Source organism: Hordeum vulgare, chromosome 2H, assembly GCF_904849725.1.
Source record: "Hordeum vulgare subsp. vulgare chromosome 2H, MorexV3_pseudomolecules_assembly, whole genome shotgun sequence".
Classification (NCBI taxonomy): domain Eukaryota; kingdom Viridiplantae; phylum Streptophyta; class Magnoliopsida; order Poales; family Poaceae; genus Hordeum; species Hordeum vulgare.
Window position 1 is genome coordinate 647515690 of NC_058519.1, and position 18604 is coordinate 647534293.

Here is an 18604-nt window from a genome sequence, read left to right on the forward strand (position 1 = left end):
CAAGTTACTACTGAACCGCGAGGGTCCACAAGGGCAAGCTCCGCACCAGAGTGGTACGGCAACCCTGTGATGGAAATCATGTTGTTAGACAACGGTGAACCTTCGAACTATGAAGAAGCGATGGCGGGCCCGGATTCGAACAAATGGCTTGAAGCTATGAAATCCGAGATAGGATCCATGTATGAGAACAAAGTATGGACTTTGGTGGACTTGCCCGATGACCGGCGAGCCATAGAAAATAAATGGATCTTTAAGAAGAAGACTGATGCAAACGGTAATGTAACCGTTTATACAGCTCGACTTGTCGCAAAGGGTTTTTGAAAAATTCAAGGAATTGACTACGAAGAGACTTTCTCTCCCGTAGAGAAGCTGAAATCAGTACGAATCATGTTAGCAATTGCCGCCTTTTATGATTATGAAATTTGGCAAATGGACGTTAAAACATCGTTCCTTAACGGGAACCTTAAGGAAGAGTGGTATATGATGCAACCAGAAGGTTTTGTCGACCCTAAGGGTGCTAACAAAGTGTGCAAGCTCCAGCGCTCCATCTATGGGCTGGTGCAAGCATCTCGGAGTTGGAACATTCGCTTTAATGAGGTGATTAAAGCGTTTGGGTTCATACAGGTTTATGGAGAAGCCTATCTGTACAAGAAAGTGAGCGGGAGCTCTATAGCCTTCCTCATACTGTATGTGGATGACATATTATTGATGGGGAATAATATAGAGATGTTGGAGAGCATAAAGGCCTATTTGAACAAGAGTTTTTCAATGAAGGACCTTGGAGAAGCTGCATACATATTAGGCATCAAGATCTATAGAGATAGATCGAGACGCCTCATAGGTCTTTCGCAAAGTACATACCTTGACAAGATATTGAAGAAGTTCAATATGGAAAACTCAAAGAAAGGGTTCTTGCCAGTTTTGCAAGGTATGAGATTGAGTAAGACTCAGTCACCGACCACGGCAGCAGATAGAGAGAAGATGAGTACTGTCCTCTACGCTTCAGCCGTAGGCTCTCTAATGTATGCCATGCTGTGTACCAGACCTGATATAAACCTTGCCATAAGTTTGGTAGGGAGGTACCAAAGTGATCCCGGAATGGAACACTGGACAGCGGTCAAGAATATCCTTAAGTACCTGAAGAGGACTAAGGAGATGTTTCTCGTTTATGGAGGTGACGAAGAGCTCGTCGTAAAGGGTTACGTTGACGCTAGCTTCGACATAGATCCGGATGACTCTAAGTCACAGACCGGATACGTATATGTTTTGAATGATGGGGCAGTGAGCTGGTGCAGCAGCAAGCAAGAAGTCGTGGCGGCATTGATTGTTCTGCTGTGTATCCCTTGCAACGGCGCCAGAAATAGTTGTCTTGACGGCACCAGGAATCCTTCAGCTACGGCTACGCCTTAAGGGACTTCCTAGGAAAGTATGCAAAAGATTTCCCCCGTGGCCTTGGAGCCTTGCGTTGGTATTCCCTCAAAGCGGAAAGGGTGATGTAGCACAGCGACGGTAAGTATTTCCCTCAGTTTGAGAACCAAGGTATCAAGCCGGCGGAAGAGTATCTCAAGATCCTGCACAAACACAAAAGCTTGCACCCAACACTATGAAGGGGTTGTCAATCCCTTATAGATTGTTTGCCAAGTGAGAAATGAAAGCAACAAAGTAACAAAGCAAAGTAAAAGCGAAGATGTAAACGATGGATGTGAATAGACCCGGGGGGCATAGTGTTTACTAGTGGCTTCTCTCATGAAAGCAAGTCGACGGTGGGTGAACAAATTACTGTCGAGCAATTGATAGAACTGTGCAGAGTCGTGACGATATCTATGCAATGATTATTTCTATAGGCATCACGTCCGAAACAAGTAGACCGATACTTTGTGCATCTACTACTATTACTCCACACCTCGACCGCTATCTAGCATGCATCTAGTGTATTAAGTCCATAAGAAGAGAGTAACGCCTTAAGCAAGATGACATGATGTAGAGGGATAATCTCAAACCAATGATAAAAACCCCATCTTTTTACCCTTGATGGCAACTGCTCGATGTGTGCCTTGCTGCCCCTACTGTCACTAGGAAAGGTCACCACATGGCAGAACCCAAAACCAAGCACTTCTCCCATTGCAAGAATCATAGATCTAGTTGGCCAAACAAAACCCAAGACTCGAAGAGACTTACAAGGATATCAAATCATGCATATAAGAAATCAGCAAAGACTCAAATATATATCATAGATAATCTGATGACAACTCCACAATTCATCGGATCTCGACAAACACACCGCCAAAGAAGATTACATCGGATAGATCTCCATGAAGATCATGGAGAACTTAGTACTGAAGATCCAAGAGAGAGAAGAAGCCATCTAGCTACTAACTACGGACCCGTAGGTCTGAAGTGAACTACTCACGAGTCATTGGAGGGGCGATGATGATGATGAAGAAGCCCTCCACCTCCAAAGTCCCCTCCGGCAGGGCGCCGGGAAGGGTCTCCAGATGAGATCTCGCGGAAACGGAAGATTGCGGCGGCGGAAAAGTATTTTCGAGGCTCCTCTAATTTTTTGCGGAATATTTGGGAATATATAGGCGCAAGACCTAGGTCAGGGGGCGGCCAGGGAGGCCACAAGCCTTCCCACCACCGCCTCCCCCTGGTGGCGGAGTGGGGGCTTGTGGGATCCCTGGAGCCCACCTCGCTCGGCCCAAAAGCTCCCTGGTCTTCTTTCGTTCGGGGAAAAATCATTTTGGGGTTTTCCTTCCGTTTGGACTCCGTTCCAAAATCAGATCTGAAAAGAGTCAAAAACACGGAAAAAACAGGAACTAGCACTTGGCACTGAACCAATAAGTTAGTCCCAAAAAAGATATAAAAAGATACATAAAACATACAAAGAAGACAAGATAACAGCGTGAAACCATCAAAAATTATAGATACGTTTGAGACGTATCAAGCATCTACATATGAAGCGGAGTACATAACTGCTTCAGAAGCGGCTCATGAAGGAATTTGGATGAAGGAGCTCATCACCGACCTTGGAGTGGTTCCAAGCGCGTCGGGTCCAATGACACTCTTCTCTGATAGCACTCGGGCCATTGCCATAGCCAAGGAGCCTAGGTTTCACCGGAAGACGAAGCACATCAAACGCGCTACAACTCCATCCAGGACCATGTCCAAAGTGGATTAATAGAGATTTGTAAAGTACATACGGATCTGAATGTTGCAGACCCGTTGACTAAACCTCTTCCACGAGCAAAACATGATCAACACCATAATGCTATGGGTGTTCGATACATCACAATGTAACTAGATTATTGACTCTAGTGCAAGTAGGAGACTGTTGGAAATATGCCCTAGAGGCAATAATAAAATGGTTATTATCATATTTCCTTGTTCATGACAATCATCTATTGTTCATGCTATAATTTTATTAACAGGAAACAGTAATACATGTGTGAATAAATAGATCGCAATATGTCCCTAGCAAGCCTCTAGTTGGCTAGCTCGTTAGTCAATAGATGATCATGGTTTCCTGGTCATGGGCATTAGATGTCATTGATAACGGGATCACATCATTGGGAGAATGATGTGATGGACAAGACCCAATCCTAAGCATAGCACTAGATCGTATTGTTCATATGCTAAAGCTTTTCTAATGTCAAGTGTCTTTTCCTTCGACCGTGAGATTGTGCAACTCCCGGATACCGTAGGAGTGCTTTGGGTGTATCAAACGTCACAACGTAACTGGGTGACTATAAAGGTGCACTATGGGTACCTCTGAAAGTGTCTGTTGGGTTGGTACGAATCGAGATCGGGATTTGTCACTCCGTGTGATGGAGAGGTATCTCTGGGCCCACTTGGTAGAACATCATCATGAGCTCAATGTGACTAAGGAGTTAGTCACACGATGATGTGCTACAGAACGAGTAAATAGACTTACCGGTAACTAGATTGAACAAGGTATAGGTATACCGACGAACGAATGTCGGGCAAGTTCTATACCGACAGACAAAGTGAATTGTATACGGGATTGATTGAATCCTTGACATCGTGGTTCATCCGATGAGATCATCATGGAGCAAGTGGGAGCCACCATGGGTATCCAGACCCCGCTAATGGTTATTGGCCAGAGAGGTGTCTCGGTCATGTCTGCCTGTCTCCCGAACCCGTAGGGTCTACACACTTACGGTTCGATGACGGTAGGGTTATAGGGAATTGTTATACGAGGTTACCTAAAGTTGTTCGGAGTCCCGGATGAGATCCTGAACGTCACGAGGAGCTCCAGAATGGTCCGAAGGTAAAGATTGATATATAGGACGGATGGTTTTGGACACCGGAAGTGTTTCGGACGTCGCCGGTAACGTACCGGGACCACCGGAAGTGGCCCCGGGGTCCGCCGGAAGGGGGCCACCACCCCGGGAGGCTAGATGGGCCAAGTGCGGGAGGGAACCAGCCCCTAGGTGGGCTGGTGCGCCCCCCGCACTCAGCCCATGGTGCAAGAAGAGGGGAGAGGGGGGAAACCCTAGCGCAGGTGGGCCTAAGGCCCACCAGAAGGGTGCGCCACCCCTCCTCCTCTCCTGGCCGCCGCACCTCCTCCCATCTAGGGTTGCCGCCCCTCCCAGGAGAGGGAAACCCTCAGGAGGGCGCAGCCCCTCCCTCCCCCCTATATATAGTGGGCACTTTGGGCTGTTGAAGACACCAATCTTCCTCTCCCTCGGCGCAACCCTACTCTTCTTTCTCCTCCTCTCTGCCGGTGCTTGGCGAAGCCCTATCGGGAGACCTCGTCCCTCCATCGACACCACACTGTCGTGCTGCCGGAGATCTTCCCCAACCTCTCCCTCCTCCTTGCTGGATCAAGGTGCGGGAGACGTCACCGGGCTGCACGTGTGTTGAACGCGGAGGTGCCGTGGTTCGGCACTAGATCGGCATCACACCGCGATCTAAATCGCCGCGAGTACGACTCCATCAACCGCGTTCTTGCAACGCTTCCGCTTAGCGATCTTCAAAGGTATGAAGATGCACTCACCCGTCTCTCGTTGCTGGTCTCTCCATAGGAAGATCTGAATATGCGTAGGAATTTTTTCGAATTTATGCTACGTTACCCAACATAGGCATCACGCCTGAGACAAGTAGACCGATACTTTCTGCATCTACTACTATTACTCCACACATCGACCGCTATCCACCATGCATCTAGTGTATTGAGTTCATGACGAACAGAGTAACGTCTTAAGCAAGATGACATGATGTAGAGGGATAATCTCAAACCAATGATGAAAACCCCATCTTTTTACCCTTGATGGCAACAACACGATGCGTGCCTCGCTACCCCTTCTGTCACTGGGTGAGGTCACCGCACGATATCAACCCAAACCCAAGCAGTTCTCCCATTGCAAGAATCATAGATCTAGTTGGCCAAACAAAACCCACAACTCGAAGAGAATTACAAGGATATGAAATCATGCATAAGAGAGATCAGAAGAAACTCAAATAAGATTCATAGATAATCTAATCATAAATCCACAATTCATCGAATCTCGACAAACACATCGCAAAAGAAGATTACATCGGATAGATCTCCATGAAGATCATGGAGAACTTTGTATTGAAGATCCAAGAGAGAGAAGAAGCCATCTAGCTACTAGCTATGGACCCGTAGGTCTATGGTGAACTACTCACGCATCATCGGAGAGGTCATGGTGTTGATGAAGAAGCCCTCCGTATCCGAATCCCCCCTCCGACAGGGCACCAGAACGTGCCCCGGATGGGATCTTGCGGAGACAGAAGCTTGCGGCGGCGGAAAAGTACTTTCGATGATCTCCTGATTTTTTCTGGAATTTATGGGAATATATAGGTGAAAGACCTAGGGCATGGGAGGCCCAGGGATCCCACAAGCCTGGGAGGCGCGGGCCCCCCTGGTCGCGGCTAGGGGGCTTGTGGGGTCCCTGGAGACCCCCTGCCTTGGTTCTCAAGCTTCCCGATCTTCTTCTGTTTCGGAAAAAAAATCTTTTTGGAAGTTTCGTTCCGTTTGGACTCCGTTGAAAATCCTCATCTGAAAAGGGTCAAAAACACGGAAAAAACACGAACTGGCACTTGGCACTGAGTTAATAAGTTAGTCCCAAAAAAGATATAAAAGGCATACAAAGCATCCAAAGTTTGACAAGATAATAGCATGAAACCATCAAAAATTATAGATACGTTGGAGACGTATCACCCTCCAACATATCAAATTTCCCTAGGAGTTATGTTTTTAATTTAATTTTGATTAAGCAGGAGTGTGCATCCTTGTTACCAACCTCTCTCGTGCAATGAAGGCGAATAAACGCCCGTCCTGAGAGTAACTTACTTAGCATGGAAGATACTGATTTCCCTGTCGCTCCATGAGCGGTACGAATGCAAAATACAGAGGTTTGTTTGAATATTTAGAGGTGACATATGTAAATATACTTGGAACGGCGGGGTAATGCCGCATATAGGTAGGTATGATGGACTCATTTTGAATAACTTGGTTTTAAGGATATTGGATGCACAAGCAGCATTCCTGCTTAGTAGAGGTGGAGGTTAGCAAAAGATTGGGAAGCGGCCAGCTAGAGAGCAACAACGGTCATGAACATGCATTGAAAATAATCAACTTTGCACAAAGCATGAGTAGGATATAAACACTCTGAATTTAAATATCATGAAGGTTGCATTGGTTTTGAATCAATTACATGTTTGCATATGGGTCAAGTCAAACCACTCGAATTACTCAGAGGGAAATATTGTACTTCCATATCACATCATAACCATTTTAATGCACATTGACACACAAGGTAAATCATTATCAACTCCTAGCTATTTAAGCATGACATGAAAAACTATGATATCTAATTGTCATCATAAACATGTTCACTCATGGTATACTGAATCAAGATCGAACGAGCCAACATATTTATAAAAAACGAAAAACAAGAAGAGTTCATACTCGTTTCCTTTGCCACGATGACTTCATCAAATATCATCATTATTGCCTTTCACTTGCACGACCGAATTATATGATAATAATAAAAGTGCAAGGGTGTCGTCGACTAAGCCGGAATCTGGAAGGCAGTTTTAAACAAAGGAGAAGACATGGTAATATTGGCTCTTCGTTAGATAATAGTGATCATCAGGTCCAAGAAAGTTTTCCTGTGGCGGCACGTGAGCATCCCAATCTTTGGCCTCGACCTCTGCAACCGCCAACATCTCACAGTATGCGATTATGTCTTCCGGCATGATAGTGTATTCGTTCGTGACATGAAAATCAAACAAAGAGGGTGCATGCAACACAATAATATCGTGAGTGTTCTTGTTGTATACTAAATTATAGTGGATGCCCTGCGATAGCTCAGTTTTAGCACTGAATTGATAGTCAGACATGGATTGGTGGTCGAGATAAACCTGAGGCAACAAATAATCAGTGGGGCGTATGGCAACATTAAGACTCTTTGCCAAGTGTGTTGCATAAATACCACTATCGATCTTGACTTTGGTTTGGTTAATATGTAAGCAACGCGCGACAATAGCTCCTAGGTTGTAGGTGTTATGACCATAAAGTGCGCGGTGCAAAATAGCCAGAGTTGGGGCAGTGAGACCACCACCTTCTCCATAGCAGTTATGCATTTTTCTATAAACACAAAGAAATAATGCAAAGAAGGGAAATGCAAACTAGTGGCGCTAGCGTTTGATACGACCCTAGTTTTACCCACAGTTAAGATGAGGAGGAAACCCTCAAATTCCTCACGCTTAGGCTCTCATATCCCCCTGTCAGAGGGGAGCAATCAAATCTCACAAAATTCATCTAAAGGAAATTCAAAGTTTGACGCATAAAGAGCAAAGCATACTCTAGGGGCATCAGGCGTGTTTAAGAAGTGAAAGTTCTGCATGAAGGAATTAGTGTAAAGGAGATAGTATTGGTCACACTCATCTGCGAGGAAGTTTTGTCGGAATTCTTCATAAAAACTAGCTTCACTCATGAACGGCGTATGAGGCCATTCACAAGGCCTAACCTCCGCGTTCCGGAAAACATCGCGATCTTGAGTCCTTCCAACAACTCCCTTGGGGCTATGGCTAGAGGAACCTCTCTTTAAGAAATTCATTCTCCTAAGTACAAATTTTTCAAATTTTTGAGCCACAAATTTATGTCAATAAAACTTCATGAGAATGATAGCAACTACTCATAAGGATACTTAGAGGCTATATCAAGAATTCATACTACTTGGAACTCATAGAATCTAACATGCAAGTTGATTTCATGTAGCACAAAGTGCAGCAACTTATGCAAAATATAAACACTAAGGCAAAAACTAATTAGAGGGATGGAGGAGTCACATACCAAGGACCAATTTCCTCAAAACAGTTTCAGAGACGGAGTTCCGAGCAAGGAGATCAACAAATTTAGTATCCAGAGGAAGAACACGGTAGAGAGATAGAGAGAGCTAGGGATTTTTTTTTCTTTTATGTAGAGGATGATGTGAGCTAAAGAGATAACGCAGGGGCTATGGGCCCCACATGCCATTAGGGCGAGCCCTAGGTGGGCGCCCTGTTGGTTTGTGGCCCATAGATGCGTCTCCCTAATGTTATTTTCATGCCAGAAATTATAATTTATTTCATAAAAAATCATGTTAAAATTTTATAGCATTCTGAGACTTTTTATTTTGGGGTCATTTTTCTATGGTACGGAAAACTCAGAAAATATGTTAATCATGGCATTTTATTTTTCTTTATCTAAGAGAACAGAGAATAAACTTGGGGTACAAAGAGTTGTGAATACTAGATTCATCAATCACATGTCTTTCGAAAAAGATCCATTAATAAGGTTGATTAAGTCTTATTAATAACCGTTTTCGAATAACATGAAACAAAGAATATTTATATATCACTAGGTTATCTCAATGGGGATTTGCATATCCCCAACAATAAGATTATAGTATTTCTTTTTCTTGGCAGTAGGTAGAGGAATTGTAAAATCTCCAATAATGATCGTGGGAATAGGCTAAATGACATTAATATTGTTAACCAAAGTTTGTTTTTTTGGAAAATGCACAGTATGTTCCTTGCCATTAACAAGAAAAGTGACCTTGCTTTTATTGCAATCAATAACAGTCCCTGTAGTATTTAGAAAGGGTCTACCAAGGATGATCGATACATTATCATCCTCGGTCATATGAAGAATAGCAAAGTCGGTTAAGATAGTAACATTTGGAACCACAACAGGACGTTCTCGTAAATTCCAATAGATAAAGGAGTGAATTTATCATCCATTTACAAAGATATCTCAGTAGATGTAAGCTTATCAAATTCAAGTCTTTTATAAAGGGAGAAATGCATAACATTAACACCGGCTCTTAAATCACATAAAACAGTTTTATCATAAAAAAATTTAATAGAGCAAGGTATTGTGGGTATACCCGGATCTCCCAACTTTTTAGATATTCCACCATAAAAAAATAATTAGCAAGCATTGTAGCAATTTCAGTTTCGGATATCTTTCCTTTATTGGTAAAAATAACCATTATAAGTTAATAGTCAATAAAAACACCTTTTATGGCAAAAAAATATGAGCCAACACATGCAAACACATTCGACCGACGTGCACAAATCGATAACTGAAGCTGTTAACGTGACAGGTTCCCACACCCATTCACATACGTCTTCTGAAACCTCGTTCACACAAAAACGCATGACAAATCACACCCGTCGGCCATGGCATGCCAGCAGTCCCGCGCCTACGCGGCCATCCTCCAGCGCAGCGCCGCCGCCGCCGCCGACCCCCGCCGCGTCGCCTCCCTCCACGCGGCGATCCTCAAGCCGGGCCTCCTCGCCTGCGACCAGTTCCTGGCCAACCACCTCCTCATCGCCTACTTCAAGTCGCCGCTCCGGCCCCGCCGCCACGGCCTCCGCCTGCTCGACGAAATGCCCCGCCGCAACGCCGTCTCCTGGGCCGCCGCCGTCTCGGGTCTCGCGCAGGGGGGCCGTCCCCGCGAGGCGCTCGCGCTCTTCCGCGCGATGCGGCGCGAGGGGGCCCCGCCCAGCGAGTTCGCGCTCGTGAGCGCGCTCAACGCCGGCTCGCTCGTCGCCGGCGGCGCGCACGCGCACGCGCGGCAGCTCCACGCCCTCGCCGTCCGGCTCGGCTTCGAGTCCAACGTCTTCCTGTTGAATGCATTCCTCGCTGCCATGGTCCGGCACGAGCGGCTCGCCGACGCGGTGCGGCTGTTCGAGTGGGCCTCCTGTCACCGCGACGTCGTCTCGTGGAACACGCTGCTCGCCGGGCTCGCGCGCCGCTCGCGCACGCGCTTGTGGATTCTCTGGCGGAGGATGGCCCGGGAGTGCGCCGGGGCCGACGGGTTCTCGTTCAGCACCGTGCTCTCGGGGCTGACGGCGGACGCCGACATGGTGAGCGGCTTGCAGGTCCACGGGCAGCTTGTCAAGAGCGGCTTGGGTGACGACGTCTGCGTGGGCAACTCCCTGGTGGAGATGTACGTGAAGAGCGGCGCTCTGGAGTCCGGCACCAGAGCGTTCGACGAGATGCCCCGGAGAGACGTCGTGTCGTGGACGGAGATGGCCGCCGGTTGGCTGCACTGCGGCGAGCCTGTCAAGGCCATCGGAGTCCTCGGCCCCATGATGATCGAAGGAATTAGGCCGAACAACTACACATTGGCGACGGCAGCCAACGCATGCGCGACACTCACCGGTCCGGGCGAAGGGCGCAAGGTCCATGGGTACGCCATCAGACTAGGAGAGGGCTCCGACATCGGCGTGAACAACGCGCTCATCGACATGTACTCCAAGTGCGGCCTGGTGGACACCGCGCACAGGGTATTCCAGTCGATGCGGCAGCGAGCCGTCATATCCTGGACAGCGATGATCATGGGGTTCGCGCGGAACGGGCAGGCTCGGGATGCAGTGAAGGTGTTCGACGACATGCTTCTCGAAGGCGTCAAGCCGAACCAAGTCACATTCCTCTGTGTTCTCCATGCCTGCAGCCAAGGCGGGTTCGTGGAGGAAGCCTGGATATACTTCAGAGCCATGGCAGACAAGTTCAGCGTCGAGCCCGGCGAGGACCACTACGCCTGCATGGTCGATCTCCTCGGGAAAGCAGGCCATATAGAGGACGCCGAGGAGCTGATATCGCGGATGCCGTTCCGCCCCGGGGTTCTGGTCTGGCAGGGGCTGCTCGGTGCTTGTCAGCTCCATGGCAATGAGGCCGCAGCGAAGCGAGCTGCGGAGCGCGCCCTCGCGCTCGAGAAGGAAGATCCGTCGATGTACCTGCTGCTGTCGAGGACCCTCGCTGGTCGGCAGGACTGGGACGGCGCCGGAAGGTCGAGAGGGCTCATGGGAGACAGGGAAGTCATGAAGCTGCCTGGGTCTACCTGGCTGCAGTCCATGCCTGAGGGTGCCCAGGCTTGCACTGCGTGAACCATGATTCAAAATGCGCATTTTTCCTGATGGAAACACTTGGATCATTTTCTGGACTGAAAGGCTTCAGGCTACAGAGGAAAGCTGGTGTTTCAGTTATCTTAGTGAATGCCATTTTGGCTTGGATGGAAGTGAATTGACAGTTTTCCTGAATGGACTTCTGCATGATCCAACTGGTAAGAGTCTAATGTGACCAACGACCATCCATTCTGCACAGGACAAAACAACTATCAATTGGCCATTGGTTAAAATTGAAATAAGTGTACATCCTCATGAATAGATCTTCATATATGCTGATTTTTTTTCCATACAATGAAATCCATACATAGTCCTGATCATGTAGGCAATTAGTAATTACAGACTAGAGCTCATGGAGGGGGGAAACTCTTCAATATCCAAGCTGTGCAGCTCAAGCGAATGCCATTTGGCATCCTCTGAAGTGTGAACCATTACAAGAATCTGTCCTGCAGACCGCAGGCGATGATATCAAGCGACATTTGAGGTCTCCAGGAGAGGCTCGATGTAATCCTTGAACTTGGCCTTATTTATCGCGCCTTCTCTTCGGCTCCCTGGCACCTCCTCCCCGTCCTTGAAGAGGATCAACGCCGGGAGACCGTAAACCTTGTACTTCTCGATAATCTGAGGATTCGCGTCATGGTCGATCTTGACAATCTTTAATCTCCCCTCATATTCCTGTTTCATGAAAAAATGACCCGACTATCAGGGCTTGTGATTCAGATTAAAAACAGGTTTCCCTCCAAAATTCCTTAGACCACAGAGAGCATTAAAATGTACCCTTAATTTGCTTTCGCTTTTATTCAGAAAAAGATGAGTGCTTATATGTAATATGACTAATGGAATTTTCATATAGAATTCATCTGTTCTATGGTAGCTAAAAATACCAATGGAAGATGCAAGCTACATCTGCCCATTGTCCACCAATCTTCCATATAAATCTAGGATGGGATGAACCGAATACCTAAGGCTATGGCTAGTTTTATGCAATCTAACATAGTGTTGCTGGTATCATCACAACCATGGCCTGTCATACACCGCTCCCTGTGATTCCTTATAATGTCTTGGATTTTGCCATTGCTTTTAGCAGCATTTTGGGCTTTTGTTCACTTGTTATAGACTCACCTGAAGGCAGCTTTACTGTTGTAAGATGCACAAGCTCAAACGGGTTTGCTGTCAACTGCTGAATTTCTCTTTCTTTTGCTAAAAACATGTAGTTCATACTTTCACAAACGCTGTGACGGGTCATGTTGCTGGTAACTGTTGAGTTTCCCCTTCTCTTAGGGTACGGCCATGGAGTTTATGCGTTCACTGTTCGCAGACCTTGCCAGCAACTTACGGGCTACGGCTATCATTCATCGACATTATCGCTGCTGCCTAATTCCACCGCAGTTGCTAATTCATATGCCATGCATAACACAGCGAAACTGGACTCTGGGTTCTGCTGGTTTCGTGTTTTTCCAATTCTATTTTCTACACTAGGCGGAACACGACGAAGCATCAGGGGCATTTTTGCAACCTGACCAATCATCTACGGCCTCTGTGATTACTTACAGCGATTGGGACTTTGTCATAGCTCTTAGCAAGAATTTTGGGCATTTGTTCTACTTGTTACAGCCTCACTTGAAGCTTTATTTGCTGTTGTAAGATGTAGAGCTCAAACCGCAAATGCAGGGCTTGCAGGGAAATGATGAATCCCCCTTTCTTTTACCAACAACATGGGGTTCATACATCCACAAACGCCGTGGCAGGTCAGGTTGCTGGTAAGTGCCGAGTTTCCCCTTCTTTGCTAAGTGTCTGACGGACCTTGCCAAGGATTTGCGGACATTAGTTCCTACGCCACTCATAATCTAACTCATCGAAACTGGACTTGCGTGCTCTGTGTGTGTGGTTTGGTTTGGTGTTGCGCGGGCAATTCTCAACGGGACGAACACGACGAGGCACCAGGGGCGTGTTCTATCAAGCAGGAGAGCCGTGCGTACCTCGGAGGCCCAGTCGACGACGGGCGAGACGAGGCGGCAGGGCCCGCACCAGTCGGCGACGAAGTCGACGAGCACGGGAAGGTCCGACTGCATGACCTCGGCCTCGAACTCGCCCTCCCCGACGAGCTTCACCGCCCCGCGGCACCTCACGCGCGCGCGCGCCAGGGCGGGCGCGCGGCAGAGGAGGGCCGAGGACGGCCCCGCCGTCCGAGGGAGCGCGACGGCGAAAGGGAGCCGGCGGGAGTAGGAGGAGAAGGAGAGGGGGTGAGGGGGCGCGAGGGTGGACGCGGTGGTGCTCGGCGCGGATGCCATGGGAGAGGGAGGAGCGCAGCACGATGCCGATGAGGCGGAATCTTCTGGAAGGTGCCACCTGGCGATGACAGCATGGGCGGGTTTGTGAGGCGCGCAATACAATCCAATCCAGCCCACGGCCTTGTTCGGCCTGGTCTATCCGCTACACGCATTTTCGTGTGGCCCATGTATAACACCGCAAGTAGGTTTTCTCGTCCAAATATCAATCAATCAATTAAAAAAAAAAAAAGCAAAGTGGCGCCATTTTCTCCTTGGGTGGTGTCTCCTCGTCCATCTCAGTCAGATGATAGCAAAAATTCTACACTTATACTCCCTCCGTTCCTAAATATAAGACCTTTTAGAGATTACACTATAGACCAGATACGGAGCAAAATGAATGAATCTATATCCTAAAATATGACTATATACATCCGTATATAGTTTATAGTGAAATTTCTAAAAGGTCTTATATTTAAGAACGGAGGTAGTATACGGGATCGGCATAAAGGCTGTTTCTTACGGACTCCTTTACCATAAACCCCTTCCCTCCTCCCCTGATTTTCACTCCTTCCATCAATCTTCAATCATAATTTGACATTTCAGTCCGTATCATATATCCTGTAACAACTGTAGCTAAGTTTAGCATTGCCACTTCAGGCAAGGCAAATCATTATGAGTGAGGGTGTTCGCAGTAATAAATTTTGCGATTTACAGTGCCTTTCCGATTCTTCAATGCACCAGAACTGAACATGCACATGCACGGTAGCCCCTGATAGTCGTTCCTTCTGCTCTAATGGAGATCCCTGCCATCCACCGCAGCTCCTCCAGTGCCTGCAGCCCTGCATCCATCCATATTCACGTACTACCCACTAAACCACCGCCAATAACACTCACATGATGGTGCCGCCTGCTCCATTACAAACCGTGATAAAACAGCACCAATTCTGAAGATCTGACACTCAAACACAAAACATAGCCGAAAGATCAGTCGAGGAAATAAGGGAAACTGCGGCAATCCATACATAAATATCAATCTGATACATACACCGGGTGTTCGTCTTAATAAATATCTCACTTATTAAAAGATACAGCAAATCAAACCATGAAAAGTTGGCAACGGAAATTTAAGAGGCAAACCATTACAAGTTTATTCTGAAACAGCACACATGAAAAGTAAGCACACACACACGCATAATGCAATCAGATGATTCCCGACGAGCAGCCTTCTCCAAGAATCGCACTCTCAAGTGGCTCTACTCATCTTCACCAGCACCGTTTATTTCCTGTCCATTGTGAGTTACTGCAGGTCCGTTTGGGTGTCCAGAAAGTGCTTCTTTGATAGCAGTTGGGTCGCAGTTACCAATAAGCTCAAGACGTTTGAGGCGTGGAAGGCGGCTGACTCCGTGAATTGATTTCATCTCTCTGAAGTTCCAGACAATCTTCTCAATCTTGGGGGTCACGTGGAAGCTGATGTCTGTAATGTCTGCTCCTTCTATGAGAATAAACTCAAGATTTTTGAATGCTCCTTCCTCAAGAGTCAACTTGGTTTGGACATATGACTTGTGCCGGAGCCTGAGACAGCGCAACCCACTGAGCTCGCCAAGGGGTACCATGTCTTCTTCTCCCAAATGAGTGTCACACAGAGTTAACTTTGCGAGTTTGTGGAGCTCCCTGATCCAACGAGGCAATCCTCCCCTGATGCCACAAAGGTTTAGGCTTTGAAGATGCTTTGGAGGTGAGAATGCTATAGGCTCTGCTGCATTAATGTCTATAATCTCATGGTCATCTGTTCTTTCCACACGGAGTGAGAGAGAGCGGAGGCTCTGGTTCAGCCTCTCGATTGCCTGGAGCAAGTGCTTGAAATTCTCTCCGTTGCTCTGGAGGACAACACCTAACTTTCTAAGCTGCAGTAGCTTCCCAATCTCAGTCAGCCGGTCTTCTTTGCCAGAAACATCAACATGGCACAGTATCTGCAGATTTGTCGCCTTATCAATTCCACGAGGCATGCACACCGTGGAAAATGACTCTATGTCTTCGTTTGGGTGTTGGGTGCACCCAGCAAGCATGTTCTTTAGCATTGGAAGCACTACAGCCTTTGTAGCAAATGATGTTACAGCTGTTTCCCGAATGTCCAGTGTTTCCAACTGTTGAAGATACTCTATCTTCTTGGGCAATTTGGTAATCTTAGTCCTCCGAAGGTTCAGATATCTTAGCTGAAATATCTCGCAGATGTTGTCCACATGATGATCCTTCAAACCATCGAAGTCCTCGAGATCCAGCACTCTAAGCAACCCCAGCCCAGCAAATGAAGGCAGTGTTTCAAGGAACTTGGTAAGGTCATCCAAGGTTTGACCATCTTCACTATTAGTTGAGTGCTTGCGAATGTTCCAACAGGAGCTGGGGCGAGGAGATGCATGAACAGTTCCTAAGACTTGTTGCAGTTGTCTTCTATCGTGAATGGATATCCGTCGACCGAAATCCGGTTCGAGGTCTGCATCCACGAACTTCTCCTCCCTGGCAATGTCACTGATGAACTTTGATATTAAACCATTTACTTTGCAGCTCTTGACCTTTCCTGCAGCACTGATGTCCCTGCGAAGAATAAATCTTTTTGCAAGGAGCACATCGAAGCAATGCTCAGCTTCATCCTGTGCAGTTGACCCATTTCTGCCAATGATCAGGTTCTCAGCTGCCCATCGCCTGACTAAGCTCGTTCTTCTGATATGATCGCCATCATTTTGGGGGAAGATAGATAGATAGATCAAACAGTTCTTGTAATGGAGAGGAAGGCTGTTGTACCAGAACATTAAGGTGTGCCGAATATTGTCAGGAGAGTCACTAGTTAGGTCGTTGCATAGGCTCTGAAGCTCTTCTATGTTGCTCATAGGATTGACATAGAGAACATGTAAGAATGCCTTGAGACACAAGAGATCGGGTACACATTTTGATAGAATGGACCAGATAACTGGCTTCAGGATATCATTTTTGGGATTATTCTCAACAAGGGAAACCGCTTTGTCAAAGAAAAAATTGACAAGAGGCTCGAGAGGCGGGAAGACTTTATTTGGAGAGAAGGAACGGGCTAGAGCATATGAGTGGGTGATCACAAGAACCACAGAATGAGCACCAGCAGCAGTAGGAGGAAAGGTGGATATAATTCGGCGGCATAGTGATTCATCACGGACATCATCAAGAACAATTAAATACCTGGTTTCTTGCCACTCTTTCAGATCCATCTGCTGAGATGAGACGGCTTTGATTATGTCCTCGAGTACCCATTTGGCATGGGTTTCCCCGACTCTCACCCAACATCTGAAACCGAAGTACTGCTTTATCAAACTGTCTTCATACACTTTCCGTGCAAGATTCAGATTGTCATCACCTGATGGCTGCTGCACAATGGAGATGACTCTGGGATAAGATTCTTTTTTTCTTGGCTTAGTCAAGCACAACAGTTGCTTATCCTGTCGTGGCATCTCGTCTCTTGACCCAGTAATACACTCCAGCTGAAAACCATGCAGTGGTATGTTGTCTTCTAGCTGAGCTGACTTCACTGACCTCGAGCGCAGCATCCATCTCTTGGAGGACGCCGTTGCCAAGCCCGGCCTCCTCTTCATCCTCCTGCGCCTAGACCTCCCTGAACCTGAGTCTGGCTTTTTTTTAGTCCACTTCTCCACGGGAATTTCCTGCAATGGCATCTCATCTTCTGGCCCAGTTAACCGCTTGGCCACCAGCATATCCAGTTGTATGTCCTCTCCTTGCTCAATTAACCAAGATACTAGCATCTTCGTATCACCCTCCAAAATCTCAGCTGGGCACTCATCTTCGCCTAACAAATGTAGGCTCCTGGGGTCTTCCTTTCCGTTGGTGTCCTCCCCAACTTCCTGAAGTTGATTTTCCCTCCTCACCTGAGTAGTAGGATCGCGGATGCCGTACCTAACCCACCTTTCGCTCACCTCTTGAGCCCTTACTTTGAGCTCCTTGATCTTTGTGGCGAGCCGGTGTTGAGCCGGCAGCGACCTGACAATGGGACCAGAAACGTCAAGCCTCATGGACCAGAAATGATTGAAGATAACGCTTCTGTCAAGTATACTGGCACCGGGACCGAGTTTGTGCACATAGATGTCGACGCAATTTTGGGATTCGCGGGCGACTTCCCGAACCTGCTTCGTCCATACCTCCATCTGCCTGTCCGTGCAGTCGCCTTCCACGGAGTTGAGGAGGAATCCATAAACGCTCTCCATCTCGTCCTTGATGTACTGGATGTCGCTGTGGACGCCTCTCAGCAGCCTTGCCTCGTCTTCAATGAGCCTGGTGAGGCGTCCCAGTAGCGAGTCTACGGCGCCGTGTGCTAACCCGATGGCCAGGTCATTCATATCTCACTCAGTACCTACGTCGAACGAACATGAGCCAGCGTGCAAAGAGAAAGGAGAGAATCTGAACAATACGATTAACGAAAAATGTGAGGATGGAGCAGCTCTTTACCTTTTCGCCAGATAAACTGAAGCTGCTATCAGTGATCTATATGCTACAACGATGATCCAAATTGCAGTGCAGACATCAAGGGAAGGGAACAAAGACGGGATGCTGGGCGAAGCTTGTGGTTGAGCCCTGTGGTGGTATGGGTAGCCAGATTCAGGATTCCACTCGAGACATACTTGCATACAGGGAAGGAGAAGACTATACCGCCTATTCGGTCTTGAGCTAGATTGCAAACCTGGTGTGTACTATGTACAAAGGATGGCTCCAAAGCATGCTACAATAAATTTCCTGGTACATGCCTCTTGCACTACTTTTCCCTCTAATCTGGTGTGTCATGTGTGCTCCCTGCTTTAGTGTAAAAGCAGAGCTTGGTGATTGATTTAGTTAAGCAAAACAAAAAAGCCGCC

At 47.3% G+C, this 18604-nt stretch overlaps 3 protein-coding genes across 3 annotated transcripts; 1 reads left to right on the plus strand and 2 right to left on the minus strand.

Moving 5' to 3' along the window:
• The first annotated feature begins 9506 nt into the window (after positions 1-9506).
• Positions 9507-11704, plus strand: LOC123428356 (pentatricopeptide repeat-containing protein At4g33170-like). The gene has a single exon (XM_045112556.1). It carries the CDS (start codon positions 9715-9717, stop codon positions 11425-11427), a length of 1713 nt encoding a protein of 570 aa, XP_044968491.1. The 5' UTR covers positions 9507-9714; the 3' UTR covers positions 11428-11704.
• Positions 11656-13841, minus strand: LOC123428357 (thioredoxin X, chloroplastic). Its single transcript, XM_045112557.1, has 2 exons — positions 13425-13841; positions 11656-12120 (listed from the first exon to the last, which is right to left on the minus strand). The coding sequence occupies exons 1-2, from the start codon at positions 13734-13736 to the stop codon at positions 11914-11916; spliced, it is 519 nt and encodes a 172-aa protein (XP_044968492.1). The 5' UTR covers positions 13737-13841; the 3' UTR covers positions 11656-11913.
• An 871-nt stretch (positions 13842-14712) lies between these two features.
• On the minus strand, positions 14713-18093 carry LOC123428355 (disease resistance protein Pik-2-like). Its single transcript, XM_045112555.1, has one exon. It carries the CDS (start codon positions 18089-18091, stop codon positions 14969-14971), a length of 3123 nt encoding a protein of 1040 aa, XP_044968490.1. The 5' UTR covers positions 18092-18093; the 3' UTR covers positions 14713-14968.
• Between the last annotated feature and the right edge of the window lie 511 nt (positions 18094-18604).